The sequence below is a fragment of the Cinclus cinclus genome, chromosome 1 (genome assembly GCF_963662255.1).
Source record: "Cinclus cinclus chromosome 1, bCinCin1.1, whole genome shotgun sequence".
NCBI lineage: Eukaryota > Metazoa > Chordata > Aves > Passeriformes > Cinclidae > Cinclus > Cinclus cinclus.
This window is the reverse complement of record NC_085046.1, coordinates 130,970,737-130,993,418: the sequence shown is the minus strand read 5'-3', so window position 1 is coordinate 130,993,418 and position 22,682 is coordinate 130,970,737. Positions and strand designations below refer to the sequence as shown.

The following is a 22,682-nucleotide window of genomic DNA, read 5'->3' as shown; positions in this document are numbered from 1 at the left end:
GTTTGGAGGCTTTTTTTTTTTCTTACAGAAATACATCTGATAAAAAATTCAAATGTTTTCACCTTAACTGTAGTCTTTGCCATGCCCTTCAACTTCTATATAATCAGTGTTGGCTGTCACTCACTGTGCAGCTCTGCTCCCTGAAATATTCAGATGCCTTATACTATAAATATGCATACTTCTCTGAGAACCCTCAGATTTTGAGAATATCTTGAGTTGTTTAGGCACAGTGATTTAATTTCTGCTGTCAGTCTAAATGGTTCAAAAAACAGTGAGAAATCTTTCTTTTAATTAACTGTATTGGATTTGTACTTGACCTTATCACCTGTGCAGAAGATGTAAGGTAGAGAAAACAGAAAAGTTTGCAATGTTGTAAGCCTATTGCTAAGCTTTATAGAAGAACTTGCATATTTACTTAGTTGTCACCTTGAGTTTTGGTAGTTTCTACACATGCATAGACACATGCACATAGCCTACTTCCCTTGGCTGAGCAGGGGAGTGCAAAGGCCATTCTCTGCACTGATTAAGTGTAACAAAGATAGTCCTTGACCAGAAGGAAATTCCAGGCTTGTTAAGATAAGAAGGATGTAAAGGCTAGAAAAAGCTGAGAGAAAGAGGTATTGGGTCAGATGGTGTGGAAAAGATGGTAGGAATAACAGGTCGCTAGAGTGCTGTGATCTTTCAGAACCAACAGTGATAGTTGTGATTCTAATCCTTGTTTTTTCATCTCTCCTCTAAATACAGGGAATTCTTCTGAAGAATTTGCTGGAACAAGATACACGTGAATTCTTCTGCATGAGGACTCTCAAACTTGATTACATAATAATATGCCTGTATCCTCTGCCTCTGTTTGATCCTTGAAAATGATTAGGATTGTGTATGAAATTTAACCCCTTTCTGATGAGTGGCCTAGACATGAGTTTACATCGGCAAATGGGCTCTGATCGGGACCTCCAGTCTTCTGCTTCCTCTGTGAGCTTACCATCAGTTAAAAAAGCACCAAAGAAAAGAAGAATTTCATTGGGCTCACTTTTTCGGAGAAAAAAAGACACGAAACGCAAGTCCAGGGATTTAAATGGAGGTGTTGATGGAATTGCAAGCATTGAAAGTATTCATTCAGAAATGTGTACAGACAAGAACTCTATTTTCTCCACGTGTACCTCTTCTGATAACGGAACAACCTCTAGCAGCAAACCAAGCGGAGACTTCATGGAATGCCCCTTGTGCCTTTTGCGGCACTCCAAGGACAGGTTCCCAGAGATAATGACTTGTCACCATAGATCTTGTGTGGATTGCTTGCGTCAGTATCTCCGGATAGAAATCTCTGAGAGCAGAGTTAATATTAGCTGCCCAGAATGCTCAGAACGTTTTAATCCTCATGATATTCGTTTGATATTAAATGATGACATCTTGATGGAAAAATATGAAGAGTTTATGCTTAGGCGATGGCTGGTCGCGGATCCTGATTGTAGGTGGTGTCCGGCTCCAGATTGTGGGTATGTATTTTTCCTATATTTGCCAAAATGTGACAGTGTAAATACATAATTTTCATAGAATTACGATTTTTGAAAAGTTACTTGCTTTACTTAGGGTGTTAGAGTTGTACGAGTAGGTAGCAGGCAGAATTCTCTTTAATAAAAAGAGAAGAAATCAAAACAAGTGAAAATGAAACCAACAATAAGAACCACCCCAAGCCACAACCATCTTCCAAAATAAAATGCTTTCTCGAGTAGGTTTTTCTTTTTTTTTTTCGTGCAGAGGGAATTTTAGCAATGTCAAGCAACTTTTACTGGTAGATGCCTGCCATTTATTTACAGCAAGCAAAAGAAATTTAGATGTTGCACTGCCAAGGCAATGGTACAAAGCTCAAACTAAAGAGAATTAAAAATTTGGTGACTATAATTTAACTTAATTTGTTAAAGCACAGTGGGTGATTTAACTGTGACAAATGATTTAAGCTTTTCTTTGGATTAAAAGGCCTCTCCTGCTTCAGATATCTTCCATCTTGTGGCTGGTTGAGACAGCACTTGTTGTCTGTCAGCAGGATTCTGATGTAAGATAACCAGCTTGTTCCTGCTTATTATCTGGGGAGCGTAATGTTTTAACTTTGCTTTAATACTTTAAGCACTTCTGAAACCATGCTGAATTCTAAGCAGGCTGAATACTACTGAGCAGCAGCTCATCGTGCTTTTGTGCTGCTGGTATCTCATAATGCCATTCTTCAGCAAGCTGCTTTTTTAGAGATTGTTTGTGTTATCATACTGCTTAAAGAATACAGGCATGACTGCAATCCAGATGTGCAGTGCACACTAAAAATTCAGAGACTGACAGCTCCGTTTCAAAGCCTCACAGACAAGTAATAAGTAGAATAAAGAAAAGGAAGACTGTTGCAGAAGAACAAGCAAGATAGGACAGACTGTTAGATTAAATACTGCAGTATTAATAACCAGGTGCTTAATGTTTAGGACTTACTCAAAATACAGCTTTGCTTTCATACTTTGAAAGAAACAAAATTTGCTAATGCAAGTCAAAAGCAGGGACCGGAGAGGTGATAGTTTCATATCAGGTCCAAAGTGGATGGCATTGCTGTGGTATAGTTTGAGGACAGAAGAAAAAATAACTTGAGGGATGTTTTTGTTGCATGAGCTTGTAACAAAGTCATATGGACAAAGCCAGTACAGATTTCTCTTAATATTTTGATACTGCAAAATAAAACAACCACTAGAAGGTATTATTTGATAGACAGAAGCATGCTTTGCCCTGAGTTTTTGTGTTACAAACAGTTATTATTCAAGCTGAGAAGTATATAAGACCTGGTAAACTGTTCTTTATTAAACCATGGTTCAGTGGTTCAGATACTTTTTTAGTACTTAATTGAGACAAAGGCAGTTTTGTTTTTATGCTTCAGTTTTCTTACTTGTTAATAAAAACCCAAACTCCTAAATATCTTTCAGAGATCAGAAACTATGATGATAATTGTTATGGATAAGACCATTATAAATACAGAAAGTGGGTCTTCAGAGCAAAGTTAAAGTTCCATGTAGTCATTAGAGACCACAGCAATGCATTGGTGTGCAGCAAGTATTTAAATCATTGCTCCAGAACTGCTGATTGCATGCTCCATACTCTGGGAGAGGAGTCCTGTGGAAAATACAGTATATGGCCAGGCAGATAAACTCTACCAGTGTCCATATGAAGGGAACAAACCTGTACTGCATGGGCAACCTTACGTTGTACTTTTGACACCATTATTTTTCCTAACATACTTTAAGTGGCAGGGAAAAGCTTCACAATGACAGATGAATTCTGCTTTTAATGCACAGATAGTGCCTCCTCACTAAATTCTCATTGCCAGTTTAAAGTGGTGTAAAGTTGGCTACTTGGGTACTTCTCAGGAGGATCACTGTTTCTGGTTGTCTTCCTAAACAAACAAGAGCTCCTGCAATCATGTTTTGTCTTTTTCCCATCTTTCTCCAGATTGTTTTGAAACCTTCAGAACCCTGTGATAATGTTGGGCAGCAAGGACTAAGAATTCAGCAGAAGTTAATCTAGGTAGTTTAGGGGAAAGGGCATACTACTTGAACAATAGAAAGACCATCAGTATTGCCTCCAGCAAGAGTAATACCTGTGTGTGAATCCTCCAGTTAAAAATTTAAATTTGGCTTTCAGGCAGCTGCAGCCCTGTCTGACAAGTCTGTATGAGCTCAGCTGAGGGAGGGCACACAGAGGGAGGTAGGAAAGAGAAATGGGAGTGGTGTGGAGAGTAATAATGGGGATTTGATCTTGTGGTGGAGCTTAGCGGGAAGATCATGGAAGGAACTTTACAGGTGTAAGGTTTAGGGAAACAAAGACTACTCAGACTTCCATAGAAGAGCCTTTGCTAACAAACACTGTTCAGAGATGATGCATGGCATTCAGTTCACACAAACTTCAGATCAGAGGACATTTGCTTTAGTAATTATGTGGTGCAACAGTAGTCACAGTTTCTAATTGCTTTGGCAGCTAATCCAGTTGTACAATATGCAATTTAAGTTCAGGGTTTGTTTTTTTTTTCTTTTTCTGAATAGTTTTTGAAATGTAGTCCTGGCGGAATACATTAGGCTTATGACCTTTTAGCATGGATCAAATACTCCATGAAGTAGCTGGATGGAATGCATTTACTAAATTTACAATTAACCCCAAAGTAGGAGAGGTGCAATAACTACAGAGGGTAGCATAATTTCCTGAAGTTGACTTTAAGATTAGAAATAAGTACTATAATAAATAAAAAATTGGTGTGGAATGGAACATTTTGGTAGTCAAAAATTACTGCACAAATAGGTAAAAAATGGATGGTGCACAGCAGTGCTTCAGCTCTTTTCAGCATTGATCAAACATCCCATGTAGTATTGATTCAGGGTTTAGGCATCACACTAAGTAAAAAATCTGAACTAGATAAAGAGCAAATAATTATAGAACTTTGATCCCTGAAATGAAAAAAAGGAAGGAAACTAGATCAGTTTTTAAAACATTGTTTTTGTTTTGTTTTTGTTTCTTTTTTTTTACATCATTGGTCTCCTGGGTTCTAAGGAAACAGCAATTAAGAGTTAATAAGTAAATAATTATTTTTCCTCTCTGTTTCAACTCTGGATAAAAACAAGTCCTAGGGACAGCAAAACATGAACCAAACAGATGATGAAACAAGGTTATCTAGAGTACCAAGTATATTGCTCTTACTTCTGTCCCAGTGGAGAGCAACTTCTCCTCCCAGCAGGAGAACTGCAGATGAGTTTGGAGGGGAACCTCTGCTGCAGCAGCTCTGCCCTGCACGGGTCTCCTGCACTACAGCAGCCCAGTGCCAGAGTGGTCCATACCACTGGCACCACGGCCTTCCTCACCCTGGGCTGCTTCATCTGCAGCTTTTCTTGCAAGCTCAAATGCATCCTGATCCTGGTTGTTACCTGAAACACTGTAAAAGTCTGGACCAGCTCTAAGGTACCAGCAGTGGCTTGATGGAGACACTGTCACACAGGTAATCCTTCCCTGGGGAAGGAGCACCAATAGGAAACCTCATGAGCCTTCTCCTAGACCAATATCATTATATTCTGTTTTTCGTACTAGTTCCCCAGAGTAATTTTAACAAGTATTACTGAATCAGTATTCCAGATGTGTTCTGTCTTTTCTTCTGTTTGAATTATTTAATGGTTTTTGCTCTGAGATTGTATTGCTGGCATCATTAGAAGAGAGCAGCGATTCCTAAATTTTTACACTTTTATCAGGCAAAAAGCAGATCATGCAAAAGAGTACAGATTCTTCATTCATCTTTTCACTGTGCAGCCTTCAATTAATCACTCACTGCCTCTGGTTTTTGTTTTACTGGGTATTACTCTTGAGTTTGGTTGGTTGTCCCTTCTCTCAGCCTAAACAAGGATTTTAGGCTTTCACATCTCCTTTAAAAATAACTTAAATGTAAAAATTAAACCTGTAATCCTGGACAGTTTGAACTGAGATTTGCTTTGGTCTGAAAAATTACTTTTTAAAGATGTGCCAAATGCATCAGTCCCAATCAGGGAATACTTTCAGGGATGTGTCTATGCTTTATTAGTAATAGGAAGGCAGAGGATATAAATTGATACTTTATTCTGTGTCTTAGATTTGAGATTTTTTTGGTCTAACATTAGCAAGCCTTGAATGTATCCCTGTTGAAGAAGTGTTTGGATCAGTGTCTCTTTGTGTACATGCAAAGCAATTATCTCTTCAGTTTGCAGAAACTGGGAAAAATGAAGCTGATTAACTTGGCAGCAATATAGAAGAGTCGAGCAATTATTGAAATAATTCTCTACTTAGAAAGCAAGAAATATTTGTAAACAGACAACAAACATGTATCTCATTTGTAACGGCATCATCTGTAAGTTAAATGTTGAAAGTCTTATTTGTTTGCAAGATTTCCTAGGGAGGGACATCAAATATGCTGTTTTAAAACAATAAGGGAAGGGAGAGGATTTGCATTAACTTTGCAGAGTTTCAGATCTAGCTACTTAAATAAAAATAGCTAAATTTTAAGATAGGCTTGTGATATTTTTTAATATTTTAAATAAAAAAATTATAGTATCATAACTAGTATTTTTAAAGTATCATTACTAATAAATAAAATTTTGACTTAATTTATGGAACTGCTATAAAATGGACGGGGATTAAAAATAAACAGTCTTTTAAAACAAAATTGCCTTCATTTGAACAGACAGAAACTCAGTCTTGTTGCATTTATAAACTTGTTGAAGTCTATTCAGGGACCTGATTCATGTGAAAAAAACCATACATCAGTTTTAAATGTTCATACCAGCAGACTTAGTATTATGTATATAAATAAAGCTATTGCATAAAATCTTTGAGAAAAGCTACAATGGGTATAAATTAATAAATATATATATACATATGTATGTATTTACTGTTAATATGAGTGCGTGTTTTTATCATGTGAACTTTGAAATGCAGGTCTAATGAAGGAACAGTTTTCTCACTTCAACTCTCCTTGCATGGAACTGTTCATGTAGTGTCTGATTACGAAGTAGTGTAGCACAGTTTTGTAAGTCTCAACATTCTTGGAGGCTTTTTAGTATTGTTAGAGTAAAGGTGGCATTGAGGCCCGAACTCCTACCAATTTTTGCATTTATGTTTGAAATGCACTTTTAAAAATGCCTTAATTATTGAGAAACCAAAGTCCTGTTTATAAAATACTTGGTTTGTTGTTTTGATCTTTTAAAATACAAAGAGTTATCGAACACCTATTTAAAAAAATTAGTGGTATTCGTGCTAAAAGACAACTAGTAAAATCCTAAAATGTCTGCAGTACCAAACCAGATGTCATTACAGCTGTTGGTTACACTGATGGTCACCTAGCAGGGATCCTCCCTTGTGGACAGGGTCAACCTAAGATGTGCCCACAGTGACTGTGACACTTTTGAAACTATAACTTTTCCTAATTGTTTAAACACCTTTTTTGGCTTTATTGTCCCATTCTTCCAAACTGTGGTGTCTTGGTGGCTGTAAACCTTACAGTATTGCATTCAGCTTTAAATACAGTATATTTGAATACTGCATGGAGTAAAGGTGAGTGAGTGTTGCAGTGATTGTAGTATTTCTTTACAATCTTAATCTAATGCAATGGCAATAAAGCTGTAGAAAAAGGTGTTCTGGAACTGGTGCTGGCCACCTCCTGAAGGAAGTAGTCAGCTCCTGATGTCCACTGCCTTTGTACCTGCTTCAGCTACTCTGGCAGCTGTCTAGTCAACTTTGTTCTATACTTAGAACTACTTTTATTAACAAAATTCTCTCTTTCCCCTCCTGATTGTTAAAGATATGCTGTGATCGCGTTTGGATGTGCCAGCTGCCCCAAACTGACATGTGGACGAGAGGGCTGTGGAACCGAGTTTTGCTACCACTGTAAGCAAATTTGGCATCCCAACCAGACCTGTGATGCTGCTCGCCAGGAGAGAGCTCAGAGTCTGCGCCTGAGAACCATTCGTTCTTCATCTATCAGTTACAGCCAGGAATCTGGAGCAGCAGGTATTTATGATCAGGGTGCTGTGTCTGTAAAACATCTCTTCTGTACATTTGCACAATTAACCCTAGATAAGGAAAGAACGGAGTAGCGATATGGTAGATAGAAACTGGTTGGTTTGTCTTTCGGGAACATAAAATAGCAATTTTAAATTTGAATTAAAATTTTAAATGTTATTGTCTTGGTTTGAAAGACAGGTGTCTGCTAAGAAAGGCAGGAGCCTTTTTTTTTTTTTTGAATGGCGAATGTATACCCATTCCCTCCAAATTACTATAATTTTGAAATTAAGGGGCTCTCAGGCAAAAATATGGGGATAGGAATTACAGTTCTTTACTAGGAAAATTAAAATAGAAATGCAGTATTACAGAGAATGAACCCAAAAAAAAATGACAGAGTCGGACTCCAACCTGACACCCCATCAGTCAGGGTGTTGGTAGCAGTCCCATTAAATGGTGGCTGCAGTCCTGGAGTGACAGATGTGGTTCAGTTGAAGCACTGCTCCTGTAGAAGGGTGTGCAGCTTTCCTCCTAAGGTCCAGTGATGATGTAGAAGGGCCTGGTTTTCCTCTGGAATCCAGTGGAAAAAAGGCTGCTTTGGTGTTCCAAATTTCAGTTTTTATCTAGGTAGGAAATGTTTGGCTCCTCCCCCTGGGTGGAGCATTTCACAATGGGATGATGTAATTTTATCATGCAGTGGGACTGAATGGCCCATTAACAGACAGTATCTTCCTGGAGGAAGGATGGGTTGTGGAAAAGATAAAGAACAGTGCCCCACCTGGTTTCAACAGATGGTGGTAGAACACATACTTTTGGTCACATCATATATTGCAACCTAATACAGTTATGCTTTGAAGTACTCTGTGACCCGAACATCTGACTTAAGTCTCAAAAGCTTGTCAGCATTTTAAGTTCTTTGTATTTGAAAAACATGAAATCCAATTAACTTGCTGCAAGACATCCCACGTTTAGCATGTTGACTTTCTTAGTTGTATCACTTAGTGCCATTGTTTTCTCCACTGTAGGTGAAATTTCCCAGCTGTTAAAATTAAAACTTGTAACCAATGATTTTGTTTTCAAAAAGACTATTACTTTGATGCCAGCTCTGATGTTGTGCATCTTTGTTATTACAAATTTTTGGTTTTCTAGGAAATGTTCATCTGTTTTTTCTATGAGAAGGCAAACAATTCCATCTCTTAAAGCTGAGCTTGTTTGTGACTCCCCCCAAAAAAGATAAACTATTCAGAGTAATGTTTAGCACATCAAGATTCCAATTTGCTGTTGACAAGAACTGGCTCTGAATTACACCAAACTCTGATTTATTTGGCAGCTTTTGTCTCTGCCTGAACAAGCGAGGCCGATATTTGGGGTAAAGGGTCTCACTTGCACCTTGTAGTTAGAGCTGTTTTTCTCCAATCCAGCCCAAGACTCGAGAGTCTCTAATTTGTAGTTTGCACTGTCTTATTTTAACCATGCATCCCATCTTGCCCTAAAAATTGGCATCTTGCTCTAGCTTTCAAATAAACTTGCATGTAAGCTAAATAAATTAGCACACCGGCTCCTTTCCTTCCCCTTTCAGTTTCTCTGAGCCTGAAGAGCAGCACAGCACCTGTGCTGAAGAACTTGATCTGTTTACTTTCTGCCCTGTAGGCTGTGCATGTGCTCCCAAGTGGGAATAGCTAATGAATCCTTTCAGCTGCTTACTCCTTGTGCACTGGGGTTGGTAGAGATACTTTTTTCCGCTGGTTCTGCACCTCTCCAGGTGCTCTTTCTATCAAGTATGAGCTCTCCTTTCCCTTTGTCCTACCTAGTAGCACAGAGGTAGTAAACTTGGAATTCTGCACTAGGAGCTGCAAGGTATTTCTGCTGCTGTGAATAAATAGCTTGTCCTAAACAGAAACAGGAGTGAAGATCACAATTGTGGTGTGTGTATTTCATTGTTGCTCAACGTCCCCTTGTTTGACAGAGCCAATCACTTAACCTCATTTTTCCACCTTTGACATGGGAACATAGAGATTCTCTAGAGTTTTCTTCTGCCTCACTATATTTGTTTAGGGAGTAAGTAAGTATAAAGCAGGGCTGTGAAAAGGAGTCAAGAGAAGGTTGGCAGTACCAAAGAAGTACATTAATGTGAATGGGGAGATGGATTTAAGATCCGTTAACAGAGTGGAGACTGAATATTCAAGTATAAGATTCATAACAGCATGAAATGTAAAAGAGGATTATATTTAAAGAGACCATGTTATCAGTCCTGTGTTAGCATACATATTTAATGTCAGACTCTAATGTATATTTCATTAAGCTTAGAAAATCCTTAAACAAAGGGTATGCATTAACTATTCAATTACTTGAATGTGGTCTTGTTTCATCACCTTGTTTTCATCAGTTTTGGTTGGTCCAAGGTTTGTAAAAATAAATTTGATACCAAGTCATGGCCAAATGAAGATTTGTAAAGCAACCTTATAAAAAACTTAAGTTTTTCAGATAATGGTTCAGTCAGTTTTCCCAAGTGTATGTCTGTATTGTGATTATATTTGCTTGTCTGAGGAACTGATATGATTTTAATATTCATTTTTTAAACAGCTGATGACATAAAGCCATGCCCACGCTGTGCTGCTTATATAATAAAAATGAATGATGGAAGCTGCAATCATATGACTTGTGCTGTCTGTGGCTGTGAATTCTGCTGGCTATGTATGAAAGAGATCTCAGATTTACATTATTTAAGGTACATTTAAGAAAAAAAAAAATTCTATGTGGTTGGTAATCTGTTTTCTAAAGTATTTAGGAGATTCCCAAGTGCTATAAGTCTGGCTTTCTTCCTCTTGGAGTAGAGAATCACCGTTGAAGTAGGCATATCAGAGAACTAAGTCAGTTTTCAATACATGTATTTAAATTAGTGCTTTGTTATTTTTATTTTAAAATGTTTTGTAAGTCTTGTGCATGCAACATGTTCTTAGTACAAATCAAGTTTTTTGGATTAACACACCCTCTTTCTACTGATGTCTTAATACAGCTGCATTGTCTTTGTATTAGGCAATACAGAATTTCTGATTATACACCTTACTGTGAACCATAGATTGGTGTGTAGCAATGTACAATATGCTTCTTGTTACATTGCAAAATATGCTCTCAAGGCAAAAAAAAATATGAAGAAATAACTTATGTAAGTATGAAATGAAATAATATCTGTAACTTGAATTTAAGGATAATAATTTTGTAGCTAGAGAAACCTTCAGTAGTGTATAGCTAGGTTGATTTTTTTTACGGTTTCTTTACAGCTTTCTTGTTTCTCTCTATTAGCCCATCAGGTTGCACATTTTGGGGAAAGAAACCATGGAGCCGTAAGAAGAAAATCCTGTGGCAGCTAGGGACGCTTGTTGGAGCTCCTGTAGGAATTGCCTTAATAGCTGGCATTGCTATTCCTGCTATGATTATTGGAATTCCTGTGTACGTGGGACGTAAGGTAAAAAGGGCTTCAACTCCCAACATGCTTCAGGCTTTACCTTCTGTTCTATGCCTTGGGTGATACTATGTTCAGTTTGGTATCTTAACTGGCCTCCAGAAAAAAAACAAAACAAAAAGCCACACAATCGCCAAAAAACCAAATCAGCCAACACCTGATTTATTTAAGGACATTTCTGTCAGTTGTACAGGAGCTAAAAGCAGTGTTTTTAAGAATCTAGGTTCTCTTAAAACATACAGAGCAAAGCACTGGACAATCTCCAGTTTCTAAATCCTGCCATGAAAACTCCTGCATGCTTTTTCAAAATTGTTCTTGTTTTAATCTCTGGTTCCCCTTCTGTCCCTTACAATTAAACAGTCTTTAGAGCACAAGGAAGACAAAGAGGTTGTTTTTTTTTCCCTTAAAAGCTGATAGTTACCAGAATTGCAGTATAAAGTTATTCTAGTTCAGGTTTGTGCATACACATATTTCAGCATTCATGCTCATCACCTTGTTAATTGCCTTGGGCCAGTCCACCAATGTGGAGCAGTGTTCATTGCTAGCTAGTCTGTCTTCATTTTACTTCTTCTGGGAAGGAACTAGAAACGATCATGTTAATCAGAAGACAGTTGATAAATTTCCTCTTAAAAAATATAGTAGCTTTTACTATAAAGTAACCAACAAACCCCTATATGTAATTTAGGATGTAGTAATAAGTTATCTAGATCTTTTGGAAATTGACTTTTTGAGATGATAGCTTGGAAGATTTGTTTTTCTGCTTTTATCGGCATCGGTTCTCAGTGAGTGGCGCAGACTCAATTCTGCATTTCTTGGGGAGGGAAGGAGGTGTGTGTCTGCTAGACAAAATGTTCATGGATGCAGCTTTTCCACTGTGTTTATTTGATCTTTTTCTTTGTAGCAAGTGCCCTACTTTCTGCTACAGTTGGGTTTTGACCCTTTTATTCTGTTATTGCTTAGTCCCATACAGTCATTGGGACCTCCTAAGTGAGGAGAGGAAGAAGGCAGCAGTTACGTGTTTCTAATTACATTTGCATGATTAGCTTTTCTCATATTTTGGAATAGGACCCCATCACAGCACTTTTCATATGTTAAAGTCTCAGAGCATTAGTCTGTGAGGGCAGTCTCATGAGAATTTCTGTTGTATCCCAGTGCTTAGTGGTCATTTCTCTGTGACCCCTGTCAAATATTTGCGCTTCAAAACATCTGACGATGGAGATCCCACGGGCCCTTCAAGCTTGGTTTTGTTAGAAAAATTTAGTGTTTTTAACATTGGTATAGGAAGAGAATTTACATTAGATTCCTACTGCCCTATTCTTCAGCTGATGAAGAGAATCCTTTTGTTTTGCAATATGCCATTACATATTTAATGATACTTTAGATGCATTCTTAACAAACCTAGCACTTCCAGCTTTTCTTAACGAACTGTCAAGAAAACATTGGCTTAGGTTTCTGATTCTTCTCTTCTGGGTTTCCTTGTAGTTGTTCATGCCACCTTTTTGTCCAGTTTGAATCCAGCAGTGAAGCATTACTACTGCTGAGTTAAATGAAAGGGTGATTTTGTGCCAGTAACTACCAGGTACCTCTTCTTCAACAATGTGTTATTTTCATTTTGTGTACTCTAAAACAAAAACCCTTTCCCATGTACTGGTAATTCAGGCAATGGCTTCTTCCTATGGGTAGTCTTGAACTCATGGGTATTTCAGCTGCATCTGGTCATTTCAGACCATTTATTCAGTTTCTCAGGACTGGAGTGAATTCTGGCAATCTTGCAGCCATGCCAGATTGTATTGGCCTGAATTTCAACACACACATTCTTCTCTTTCCATCTTCCACATTATTGAAAATGTTGAATGCTCTTGGATCCAAGGCACATCTCTTGGAAGAAGTATGGAGTGAAGAGTCTCAATTTGGCTAGTTAGAAAACATGACTATTCACTTGTTTTTTTGTAGATTCATATGAAGCTTAGTACATTTCTCTCATCTTTTTTTTTTTTCAGTCTGGACCATTATAACTGCTTGAGTGTCATACAAGAATGTAAGAATTTAATTAGTCAGTGTGTGACATCTGTTTCTTTCCCTCCTCAAAGCTGAGTTATCTTGTTACAGAGAAAATTAAATTGATATGATTTCTACTTGAAAAAAAAATCAGTATGACCTTTTTGTTTCCTACCTTTGTTTTGATGTTTACAAGGTCCCAATTTTCAGGAAATTAAAGTCAGTTCAGTGGTCTTTTATTCCCTCAGCTTCTTGGTTTGTACCCTTTTTAAGGTTATCGTCATTTATCTATTTCCAGTTTTCCTGGATTTTTTTTTTTTCAGCCCTGTACTAAAAATAATTTTCAAAAATTACTATTAGTGACTCTGAAACTTGGCCTGCTGAGAAATTTTTAGATCAGCTCATGTAAGTGTGCTCCAATCTGCTGTATTTGTACAGATCTTACTTCTTTGTCACCAGTTGTCTGGCTCACAGTTGACCTTCAGTGGCAACTGAAGGGAAAAGAGAATGGGATCAGGTCTCCAGTTTCATCTGCTGGCTGTCTTTCATTTTTCTTAAACAGCAAATTGATCCAATTTGGTCTTCCTCTTACTAGCACTATACTTGTAGAATAATTTCTCCTTGACTTTGATATCCCTTGCTTTTTGTCTCCTCTAGTTTAACCTTTCTGATTTTGGCCTAACACCCTCATGCTGTTCTTCTATACCCATTCATAGCAATCTGACCTACTTTCTATTTTCTTAATGCTGTTCCTGCTTTGGTAAAGGAAGCTTCATTGTTATTTTTCAACATTCTGTCTGTCCTTTGCATTGGAAGAGTTTGTGCTTGTGCCTTGATAGAGTTTCCTTGAGGAAGTGCTAGAGTTCTGGTTTTATATGTATAAGTCTTGTAACCTAATAGGTTTCTGTGTTTATTGAAATCTGTCTTCTGACCTAGTGTTTTTGTTTGGTTATTCTTTATTATTTAGTCAGTGTCCAAAAGCTTCTTATTGATGTTTTAAATCAGTTTCTACTCCATAACCACTTCCTTTTTTTTTTTTTTTTTTTTTTTTTTTTTTTTTTTTTTTTTTGGTGTGTGTGTGTATTTTTAAGGAATCCAGTAACCTTTATGAATGTCTCTTGTGTTATGCCAGCAGTTACTTAAAATTGTCCATAACTGTAAAATTCAGTGCCTTAGGTGATCTTGCTAATTGCTCAGAGCCCCATGAAACCTAATTTTTCTGGGCTTATAATTCTTACACACTCATACTATGAGAGTGTTCATGTTCAATTTTTCCTTTTTAATCCATAGGCATGTTCAATATTCAAGTGCTCCCTCACTCTGTATTCCTCTCTGAATAATGCACCTCACAGCAAGTAAATGCATTCTCTTTGCACAAAGCACAGTGCTCTCTCTGCCCTTTCCTTGCCTGCCTTGCCTGAACAAATACAAAGACTTTGTTTATTCCAAAATGAAAACAACCCTACCAAATCTCTGATTGAAATTATATTTTAGAAAGCACTGCATTCAATAACATGATAATTTAGGAAGCATGACCTGCAACTCATTTTTTGCCATTATCATCTTGTGTACTCATTTTTTATGGAGTGAGGATTAACTTGGCTTTGTGATGGCTGTTCAGATATCTTGTTGTTCCTTTGTAATTATATCTTACCCAAGAATGAGGACAGATGCAGTGCATACCTCTGAGAAGCCATGTTCCTACAGAGAGTAAATGAAACACACAAATGTGGGAAATCTCTATAGAGCAGTGATCTTTAAAGGCCTTTCAGGTTCATGTGGGGTTTGTGGCAGGTAAGTTTAAGGCAGTCACATTCAGAGTTATTGCAGACTTGAACCATCAGTAAGAGGTTTGGGTAGCAGATTTCTCAGTAAACAGAAGCACAGCTAAGACTCAGGTTTGCAAAAACATTTCCTGTCTCAACAGCTTGTCATGAGGGGATGCTGGAGCAATGGAGTTCTTGTTTTCCCCTCCTTCCAGGCTGTGTTTGGTGAAGGCTCTCTTGTGGCTCTGCTGTCAACCTGTTTCTGTAGATCTAGTAAAGTGTGAAAGTTTTAACTCCATACTCTTCAGGGAAAAGACAACTGGGAATGAGATGTATCAATTTGATCATATGTGGCATTTTTTTTTTTAATCCTGAAAGTTTGTTTACTTTTCCCAGCTATCTAAGCTGGAGTAGTGATTAAACAAAGCTCTTTAATTACTTAGCTCTTCAAACTTGAGGCTGAGAATAAATGCTTAATGCTGGATAGGAGGACTTCTTACTTGTAAGATGTTGCCTAAAATTAGGATATATATAAATTTTATTTTCTTTGAGATAAGAAATAAATCATTGCATATAATATGGTCTGTCTGGAAGACAACAGTGTATAGCTTCAAGCTATCACTTCTTCCATCCTTGCAGCAATGTATTATTGATGTTGATAATACTCTAAACCCCCTTTCTTCTTTCAAGATTCACAATCGATATGAAGGCAAAGACATTTCAAAGCACAAGCGAAACTTGGCTATAGCAGGTGGTGTAACCTTATCTGTAATTGTTTCTCCAGTTGTAGCTGCAGTAACTGTAGGTAAGTAAATACTACAATTTTGTGTCTCGGTAGCACCTTGCAACCAGAACTCTATAAACACTCATGAATAAAACACCTAAGTGCTGTAGTTTCCCTTTATAGGGGAAGGAACCAAGACAAGGAGGAGTCTGGGGTTATACATTTATTGGGGCAGAATCAAGAATACAGTACTTGATTTTAATATAGCATTTCCTGAAAAATTAAAACTAACTTTTATCTTGAAAATTGTTGTTTCCACATCGTTGCATCTGGCTTTTAAGATTGAAGTATTTAAAGAATTTTTAAATGACCAAGAAAAAAAAAAAACTTGTTGCATCAAGGTCTATTCATATTTTAATAACTTCATATCAAACTTTTCTCCATGCAGAACAAAAATGGTCTCTTACACTTAACATTGCAGTAGCTGACAAACCACTTGTCTTGCTCTGGGAGTCAGTGCAAAATGCATCACACTCTTTATCGTGGTGATTGTTGAGGGTAGCATTTAAGGAGAATCTTGCTGTTCCTTACAAAGATAGTTGCCTCATCTTTTCAGGTAATTTCAAGATCACTGTAAACCCAGATTTTTTTTAAAAGGAGGGGACTTTACTAGCACTGCCTTGCCTCTTTGTTGCAGCACAGGCATCTTGAGGGTTGCACAGTAAGCTGCTGTGGATAGCTGACTCACACCAAGACCCACCATTTAGTTTTAAGCTGAATCAGCCCCCTGTACACAGTTTTTTCTGCAGCGTTCCCCTTTATGCCAGATGCAATGCTCAGAGAGTAACGAGTAACATCCAGAAGATGAGGCCACTTCTAGCCAGTGATGGTTCAAACTGGCCGGGAAGCTGTGGCTTTAAACTGCTTGTTATCAGTGGTGGACCACTGTGCAAATGAGGATATGCCAGCCATGAAACTGGTGTCAGTCTGCACTGCATTGTTCTCATGTAGCTGTGGTGTCAGATCCCTGCTAAACAGGTGGTGGGACACAGTCTCATTGTTGTATTTGTATAGGTCTGCCTTACTTTGTTTCTCTCAAGCTGTTACTTACTCCTGAACAGAGATGAAATGTGGCTTTACAGGGAAAGGAGTTGGGTTTTATTTTGTGGGGTTTTGCTCTTGCCCCTTTGCCATTAACACATGGCCTCCAGTCTCAGGGCGTTGTGTGGTTTCCAAAATAATGATCATAAGAACGTGGAGTTCTTCCTTGAATGTGAGTAATTCCAGTGAAGGAGACTTTGTATAATTGGAACCCTTCTTTTAGATGAGACTGAGTAGCTTTTCTATTAGGAGCTTCTCTCCTGACTTTTTCAGAATGTACCAGCTTGACATTTTTCAAACTGCTGGTTTTTGTACCTTCTGTATATTCCATCAGCAAAGCCATAGGATGATTTAATTCATATGCCAAAGGACTAACTTCCACTGTCCACTCAACGTGATATGTGTGTATCTGTGTCTGGTTTAGTCTACAGTTCCTTTAGCTGGCTTCCCTTAATTCCTGCCACTGTACTCCACAGAATTGTTTACTTCTAAGGAAAACTTATATTGAAAAATCCCAGAGTAATAATAATGTTAAGTCCTATTAAATTTATAGCAAAGCCACATCTCCCTTCAGTGGATGTAAATTGAAGTCCCTTATTAAAGTAGTGGAGGTACTGACATTTTTAGTTGAGTAGCATTTTAAATAGGTCTCTGCTATTTCTGCCTCTCAGGCAGAACAGTGGAGTGCCCAGTGGAGCTTTTGTGAATCTTTCAAGTACTTCAGTTTTGTGTGTAAAGTATGTTATGAACATACAGAAAGTATTAATTCATCAGTCATTAAGCTTCTCTTACTACCAGTCCTGACAGGACATTCTGCCTGATGAAAGCACTTACCTGTCATTTCTCCTTAGTGATTTACCAATATTTCTTAATTTCGCTCCTTCCTGATCTCTTTCAAGTGTAGTATTAATCAAATATTAAGTAATCTTGGAAATTGAAATTGCCTTTATGAAAGGCTCTAAAATAAAAGTCACTTTTAATGAAAGACTCTACTTCCCTCTGTAGGTATTGGTGTTCCTATTATGCTGGCTTATGTGTATGGAGTTGTTCCAATTTCCCTCTGCCGAAGTGGAGGCTGTGGTGTGTCAGCTGGCAATGGAAAAGGTGTCAGGATAGAATTTGATGATGAAAATGATATAAATGTTGGTGGAACAAATGCAGCTGTGGGTAAGAAAATTCCATTTTCTATAAATATGGGCTTTGTGACGTGTATTTTTGGACTTAGATACTAGAGTAGTTATTTGCATTTGGGGCTGCTTCTGCTCATTGCTGAAATTGCACCCCTCAGATGATAATTGCTTCTCTGTGTCATTTTGTGCTGGGCTGTATTACAACTGTTAAAGCTTCTGTTGCCCATTGTATTCAAAACCAAACTCGGGTCTTCACCATAGGTAAAAGTTTTAACATAGCATTAATGTTCTTCTTTCAGAATCCTCGTTTGTGGAAACTGGTTAGAGTTTTTATTTTTAATAAGGCCAACTAAAGACTGGTCTGATGCTTCAGTTTTTTGATTACATGGCAGTATCCTGTGTGATGGGGTGTCCGCATTCCTTTTAGCCATGTTTCCTGTCCTATCCATGGTTAATTTTTTGCTATCTTAAGTATGTGATGTCAGGCATAGCCATTATAGCAGCTCCAAGAAAGGTGTCTTTTTAAATTATTTCTTGTTGTGTTTTTTTGTTTGTTTTTTTTGACAACGTTCTCTTTTGTAAATCCTCCTTCTCAGCGTGATTTCAGAAACAGTTTTCATGCTGACATTCTGGAAAGAGCTGGGTGCTGTTTCCATAGCTGAGGGTCCTGTGTGTCTCTGGGCAGATACCACGTCGGTGGCGGAGGCGCGGCACAACCCCAGCATAGGGGAGGGCAGCGTGGGGGGCCTGACGGGCAGCCTGAGCGCCAGCGGCAGCCACATGGACAGAATAGGAGCCATCCGGGACAACCTGAGTGAGACCGCCAGCACCATGGCCCTGGCTGGGGCCAGCATCACGGGCAGCCTCTCGGGGAGTGCCATGGTCAACTGCTTCAACAGGTGAGGACCTGCTCCAGCCCTGCACTCTCCTGCTCCACCTGCAGGCACAGGAAGTGCACCTCCTCGGTTTTCCCTTTTTTGCTATTAAAAGGAGCTTATTGCTGGGAGATAAAGAGTTCATCCCTGACGAACTTACTGATTTTCAAGAGATCCTGCCTGACCTCAATCCTTAGGACTTTGATTTTGTGTAGGCTGAGTGGGGCCTGAGATCTTGTTGTCCTGCTTCCCCAGGAGAGCTGCCCGTGGGCAGGAGTCAGAGGGAAACGGCTCATCTCTAACACAGTTTTGTTCTCTGGTACACCTCAGCCAAAAGTCAGAACTGCTGACTCGTTCAGTCTGCAGGCACCAAGCTGTGCCTTCAGAACATCTGGGTGGAGCGTGGACTCCAAATGGATCTCAGGCAGGAGGAGAGGTAGATGAACACCTGGCCTTGCCAAGGGGCAGCTTGTTGTCACATGCTCAATGCTTACTGTGAATTTTGACCTCTCTGGCTGTCCTGCACCCTGAAGAGAAAGGGAGTGTGTAGAAAAGATTGTTAGCATGTGGGGCTCAGGATGGAATTTTCTCCTTAAATCAGCTGCCAACACTGCTCCTTTTGAGTAATTTGGCAGTCCAAACTATATAGAATAAAGAGAGTGGGATAGTATCAAGAGTTCCCCTCTGCTGGGCCAGGTGTACCAGGCTGTGACTGCTGAGTGAGGTATACATATCCTCTTCTTTAAAGAGCTGAGAGTTAAAACAGAAGAAAACACTTCCATTTCACTGTTAGAACAAAGATAAACAAGACATTTGGAAAAAAGCTTGTAATTTGATTTCTGGCTTATCTGCTGAGCCAAATTCAAGATTGGTCACGTTTCTATTATTCCTGTTGCAGTTGATAGCAATACAATGCAAAGCAGAGTTCAGAACACAGTTCTCTGCCTCTTATTTGATTAATAGTAATTTGCAGCAGGGAATACATGGGATCTATCATGTCTTGAATTTATGTACCCTTCTGATTGTTTCTGGAGTACAGTGTACTATCTGCTGAACCAGGAAGTGGTCCTTGTGAATCTCAGGAGAGAAAGAATCCAGAATTTTTTGGTTAACACGTTCAGGAAATTAATCTGGTTTTGCTTTAAGGTGTTTTTGTTTGCTTTGTTTTAATAAAAAAAATAATAAATTTTGGCACTGGGAATGGAGAACATGTGACAGTAGGGTAAATAAGCCCATCTGTCCTGGTGTGACTCAGGAACTCTATTACTGATTTATTTACTTACTGCACTCTACATAGTGACACTAATTTTCAGCTACTGTGCTTTAACTGTTGTGGTAGTATATGCAAGTCTCTCTCTTTCTCTCAAAGACTGGAAGTACAAGCAGATGTGCAGAAAGAACGATACAGTCTGAGTGGAGAATCTGGCACAGTTAGCTTGGGAACAGTTAGTGACAATGCCAGTACCAAAGCAATGGCAGGATCCATTCTGAACTCCTACATCCCTTTGGACAGGTAAGAGAAATGTTGTGAAAATAGAATATTTATAAGCCTTGCTTATTAAAGGGTATTTTAAGCATGCCTCAGTTGTTCTACATGCAAGATTATACTTTGAAACTGTAGATTTTGTTACCAATGGAGTTACATGTGACTGCTTGTATTTCCAGAGAGGAACGCCACTGCTGTAGCTCAGTAAAGCGTTTGGTCGTTCAAACTTTTGTGTTTTCCTTTGGGCTGTTTATTTGGTTAAACATTTTTCCTTACAAGATGCATCCCTCTCACTTTCACTGTGTATGTTGGACAGGAGCAAGAGTTTGTTCCCCCCTCCGACGAGCGCTTACACTCACAGCTTCTCCCCTGTTCTAGGGAAGGCAACAGCCTGGAAGTGCAGGTGGATATCGAATCCAAGCCGGCCAAGTTCCGGCACCACAGCGGGAGCAGCAGCGTGGAGGACGGCGGCGCTGCCGGGCGCGGCTCCGGCCCGCCCGAAGGCAAAGCCGGCGCCGCCAAGTGGTCCAAGGACAGCACGGCGGGGAAGAAGTGCAAAGGTAAGCTGAGAAAGAAGAGCAGCGTGAAGATTAATGAGACGAGAGAGGACATGGATGCTCAGCTGTTGGAACAGCAAAGCACAAACTCCAGTGAATTTGACTCTCCCTCTCTGAGCGATAGTATTCCATCTGTAGCAGATTCACACTCCAGCCATTTCTCTGAGTTCAGTTGCTCAGATATGGAAAGTATGAAAACTTCCTGTAGCCATGGTTCCAGCGACTATCACACTCGCTTCACCACAGTCAGTGTTCTCCCAGAGGTGGAAAATGATCGCCTGGAAAACTCTCCACAGCCGAGTGGAATCCCTGTGCCTGTTCCAACAGCCCCAAGCACTGATGTTGCACAGCTGAGTTACATTGCTGAGGAAAGCGTTAATAATGGATCTTCCACAGATGTAGATTTAGGTGTTGTTGAAACACTGAAAGAAACAAACAACAACCATTCACAACAGGCTGTGGAATTAAGCACTGCTATTCAGACCGAAATGTAAATCTGTAAGTGCTGCAAAATTATATTTGCCACTAAAGAACCCTGTCAAAGCTGGTTGAATCACGTGCGACTTCCATAAGTTTCAGGTGACCAGCTGAAGCAAGGTTTTGATACAACTGCATTTTCTATATACTTGTCTGATAAGGCAAAATACTTCCTATGGATCTCCCACCTGTGTGAAGAGACATGAAGGCTTTAACCAAGTGCATTACAGCAGTACAAATATGTCCATGTTTTGTATTTTTGCCAGAACTTTGCTTGAAAGCATATACTTGGTGTATTTAGATAAAAATTGGTAAATTCTTAATATGTTAAATGCTGAAATGAATAATATGTCCTGCACTGTTCACTTGGAAAATATGGGGTTTGGGATAAAGGGTGTTAGCTGAGCATTAGAGACTTAAAACCATTCTTGTGTGAACTCTTAAATTCAAGGGAAACAGAGACCTGCAGAGACCTCTACAAACATACTTCAACAGTGAATATTCAGAATGATAATTTTGTTTCATAACTGGACACACTGTATTTAGAATGCATGTAGAATGAACTGCATATCTTCAGATGGATGTAGCCTGTGTCAGAAATGTTTGTATGTGTGTACACTTTGAGCAGGGTTATGGCTTTTACATAATTTCAAAACATAAGAAATTGGTACTTAATATATGGTGGAATGGAGACATCACCTGTGTAGAACAGTGGGGTTACCTATTTATTCATGCAACCAATCATGCAGTGGATAAGGCTACTATATAGTGTATAAAAACTGTAAAATAACAATACAGTGATTTCTAAGCATTATAGAAAAGCAGATGCAGTCACCTTTCATTAGGGGGAAAATTGGTGCCCCGTCCATTCTTGGTGCCTTTGGAAAAGACTGGGTTTGAAGTGCCTGGTCGTTTGAGGATTTTACTGTAATGTTTTCTGGAATGTCCTCTTTGGCCACCTTGGATCTCAAAAGAAAATCCTAGTGAATAAAATGACTGTCATAGATATAATAATGAGGTATTGGCCTACCAAAGACTCACTCAGGCTTTAGTGGACATGACATCTCTTTGCAAGACATGCCTGTCTTCAGTCCCAGAATCTTAAGTGCAGTGCAATGACTGCCCAAGTGCAAAGATGGGTTCCAAATATGCTGGCTTTTTTTTTCTTTTGCAAATGGAAGATGTACAGCTGAACACAAGCTGAAGTTGGCCAAAGCGCCTGCACTGTTAACATTTTTTTGCTAAGTAATTCACTAAAATGGAAAAAAAGTTGTGAATTCAGAATAACAGTTAACAATGTTCTGTCTTGTGTTTCATGTATTGCCATTATGGTGCTACTGAGAGTTTGATTGGATGAAAAGAATGCCATGAGCTACAGTCCTCTTCCATGACTTATCCTCACCAGTTTCAGTAATAGCTTATAACACTAGTGCCAGTTATGTTATTTGGTAATGCTTGTTACAGTATTTGTATATTTGCAATTTGGTTTTGCTCAATAATATGCGTGTAAACTGCATATCTGAAATAAATGTCTAAATACTGACTTCTAGTGGTCTCTTGTTCAATGTG

At 38.8% G+C, this 22,682-nt stretch overlaps 1 protein-coding gene across 1 annotated transcript; it reads left to right on the top strand.

Moving 5' to 3' along the window:
- Positions 1 to 876: 876 nt before the first annotated feature.
- Positions 877 to 22,601, top strand: RNF19A (ring finger protein 19A, RBR E3 ubiquitin protein ligase). Its single transcript, XM_062490551.1, has 9 exons — positions 877 to 1,496; positions 7,337 to 7,545; positions 10,120 to 10,264; positions 10,840 to 11,002; positions 15,454 to 15,568; positions 17,594 to 17,755; positions 18,404 to 18,617; positions 19,963 to 20,106; positions 20,458 to 22,601. The coding sequence occupies exons 1-9, from the start codon at positions 880 to 882 to the stop codon at positions 21,128 to 21,130; spliced, it is 2,442 nt and encodes an 813-aa protein (XP_062346535.1). The 5' UTR covers positions 877 to 879; the 3' UTR covers positions 21,131 to 22,601.
- The last annotated feature ends 81 nt before the right edge of the window (positions 22,602 to 22,682 follow it).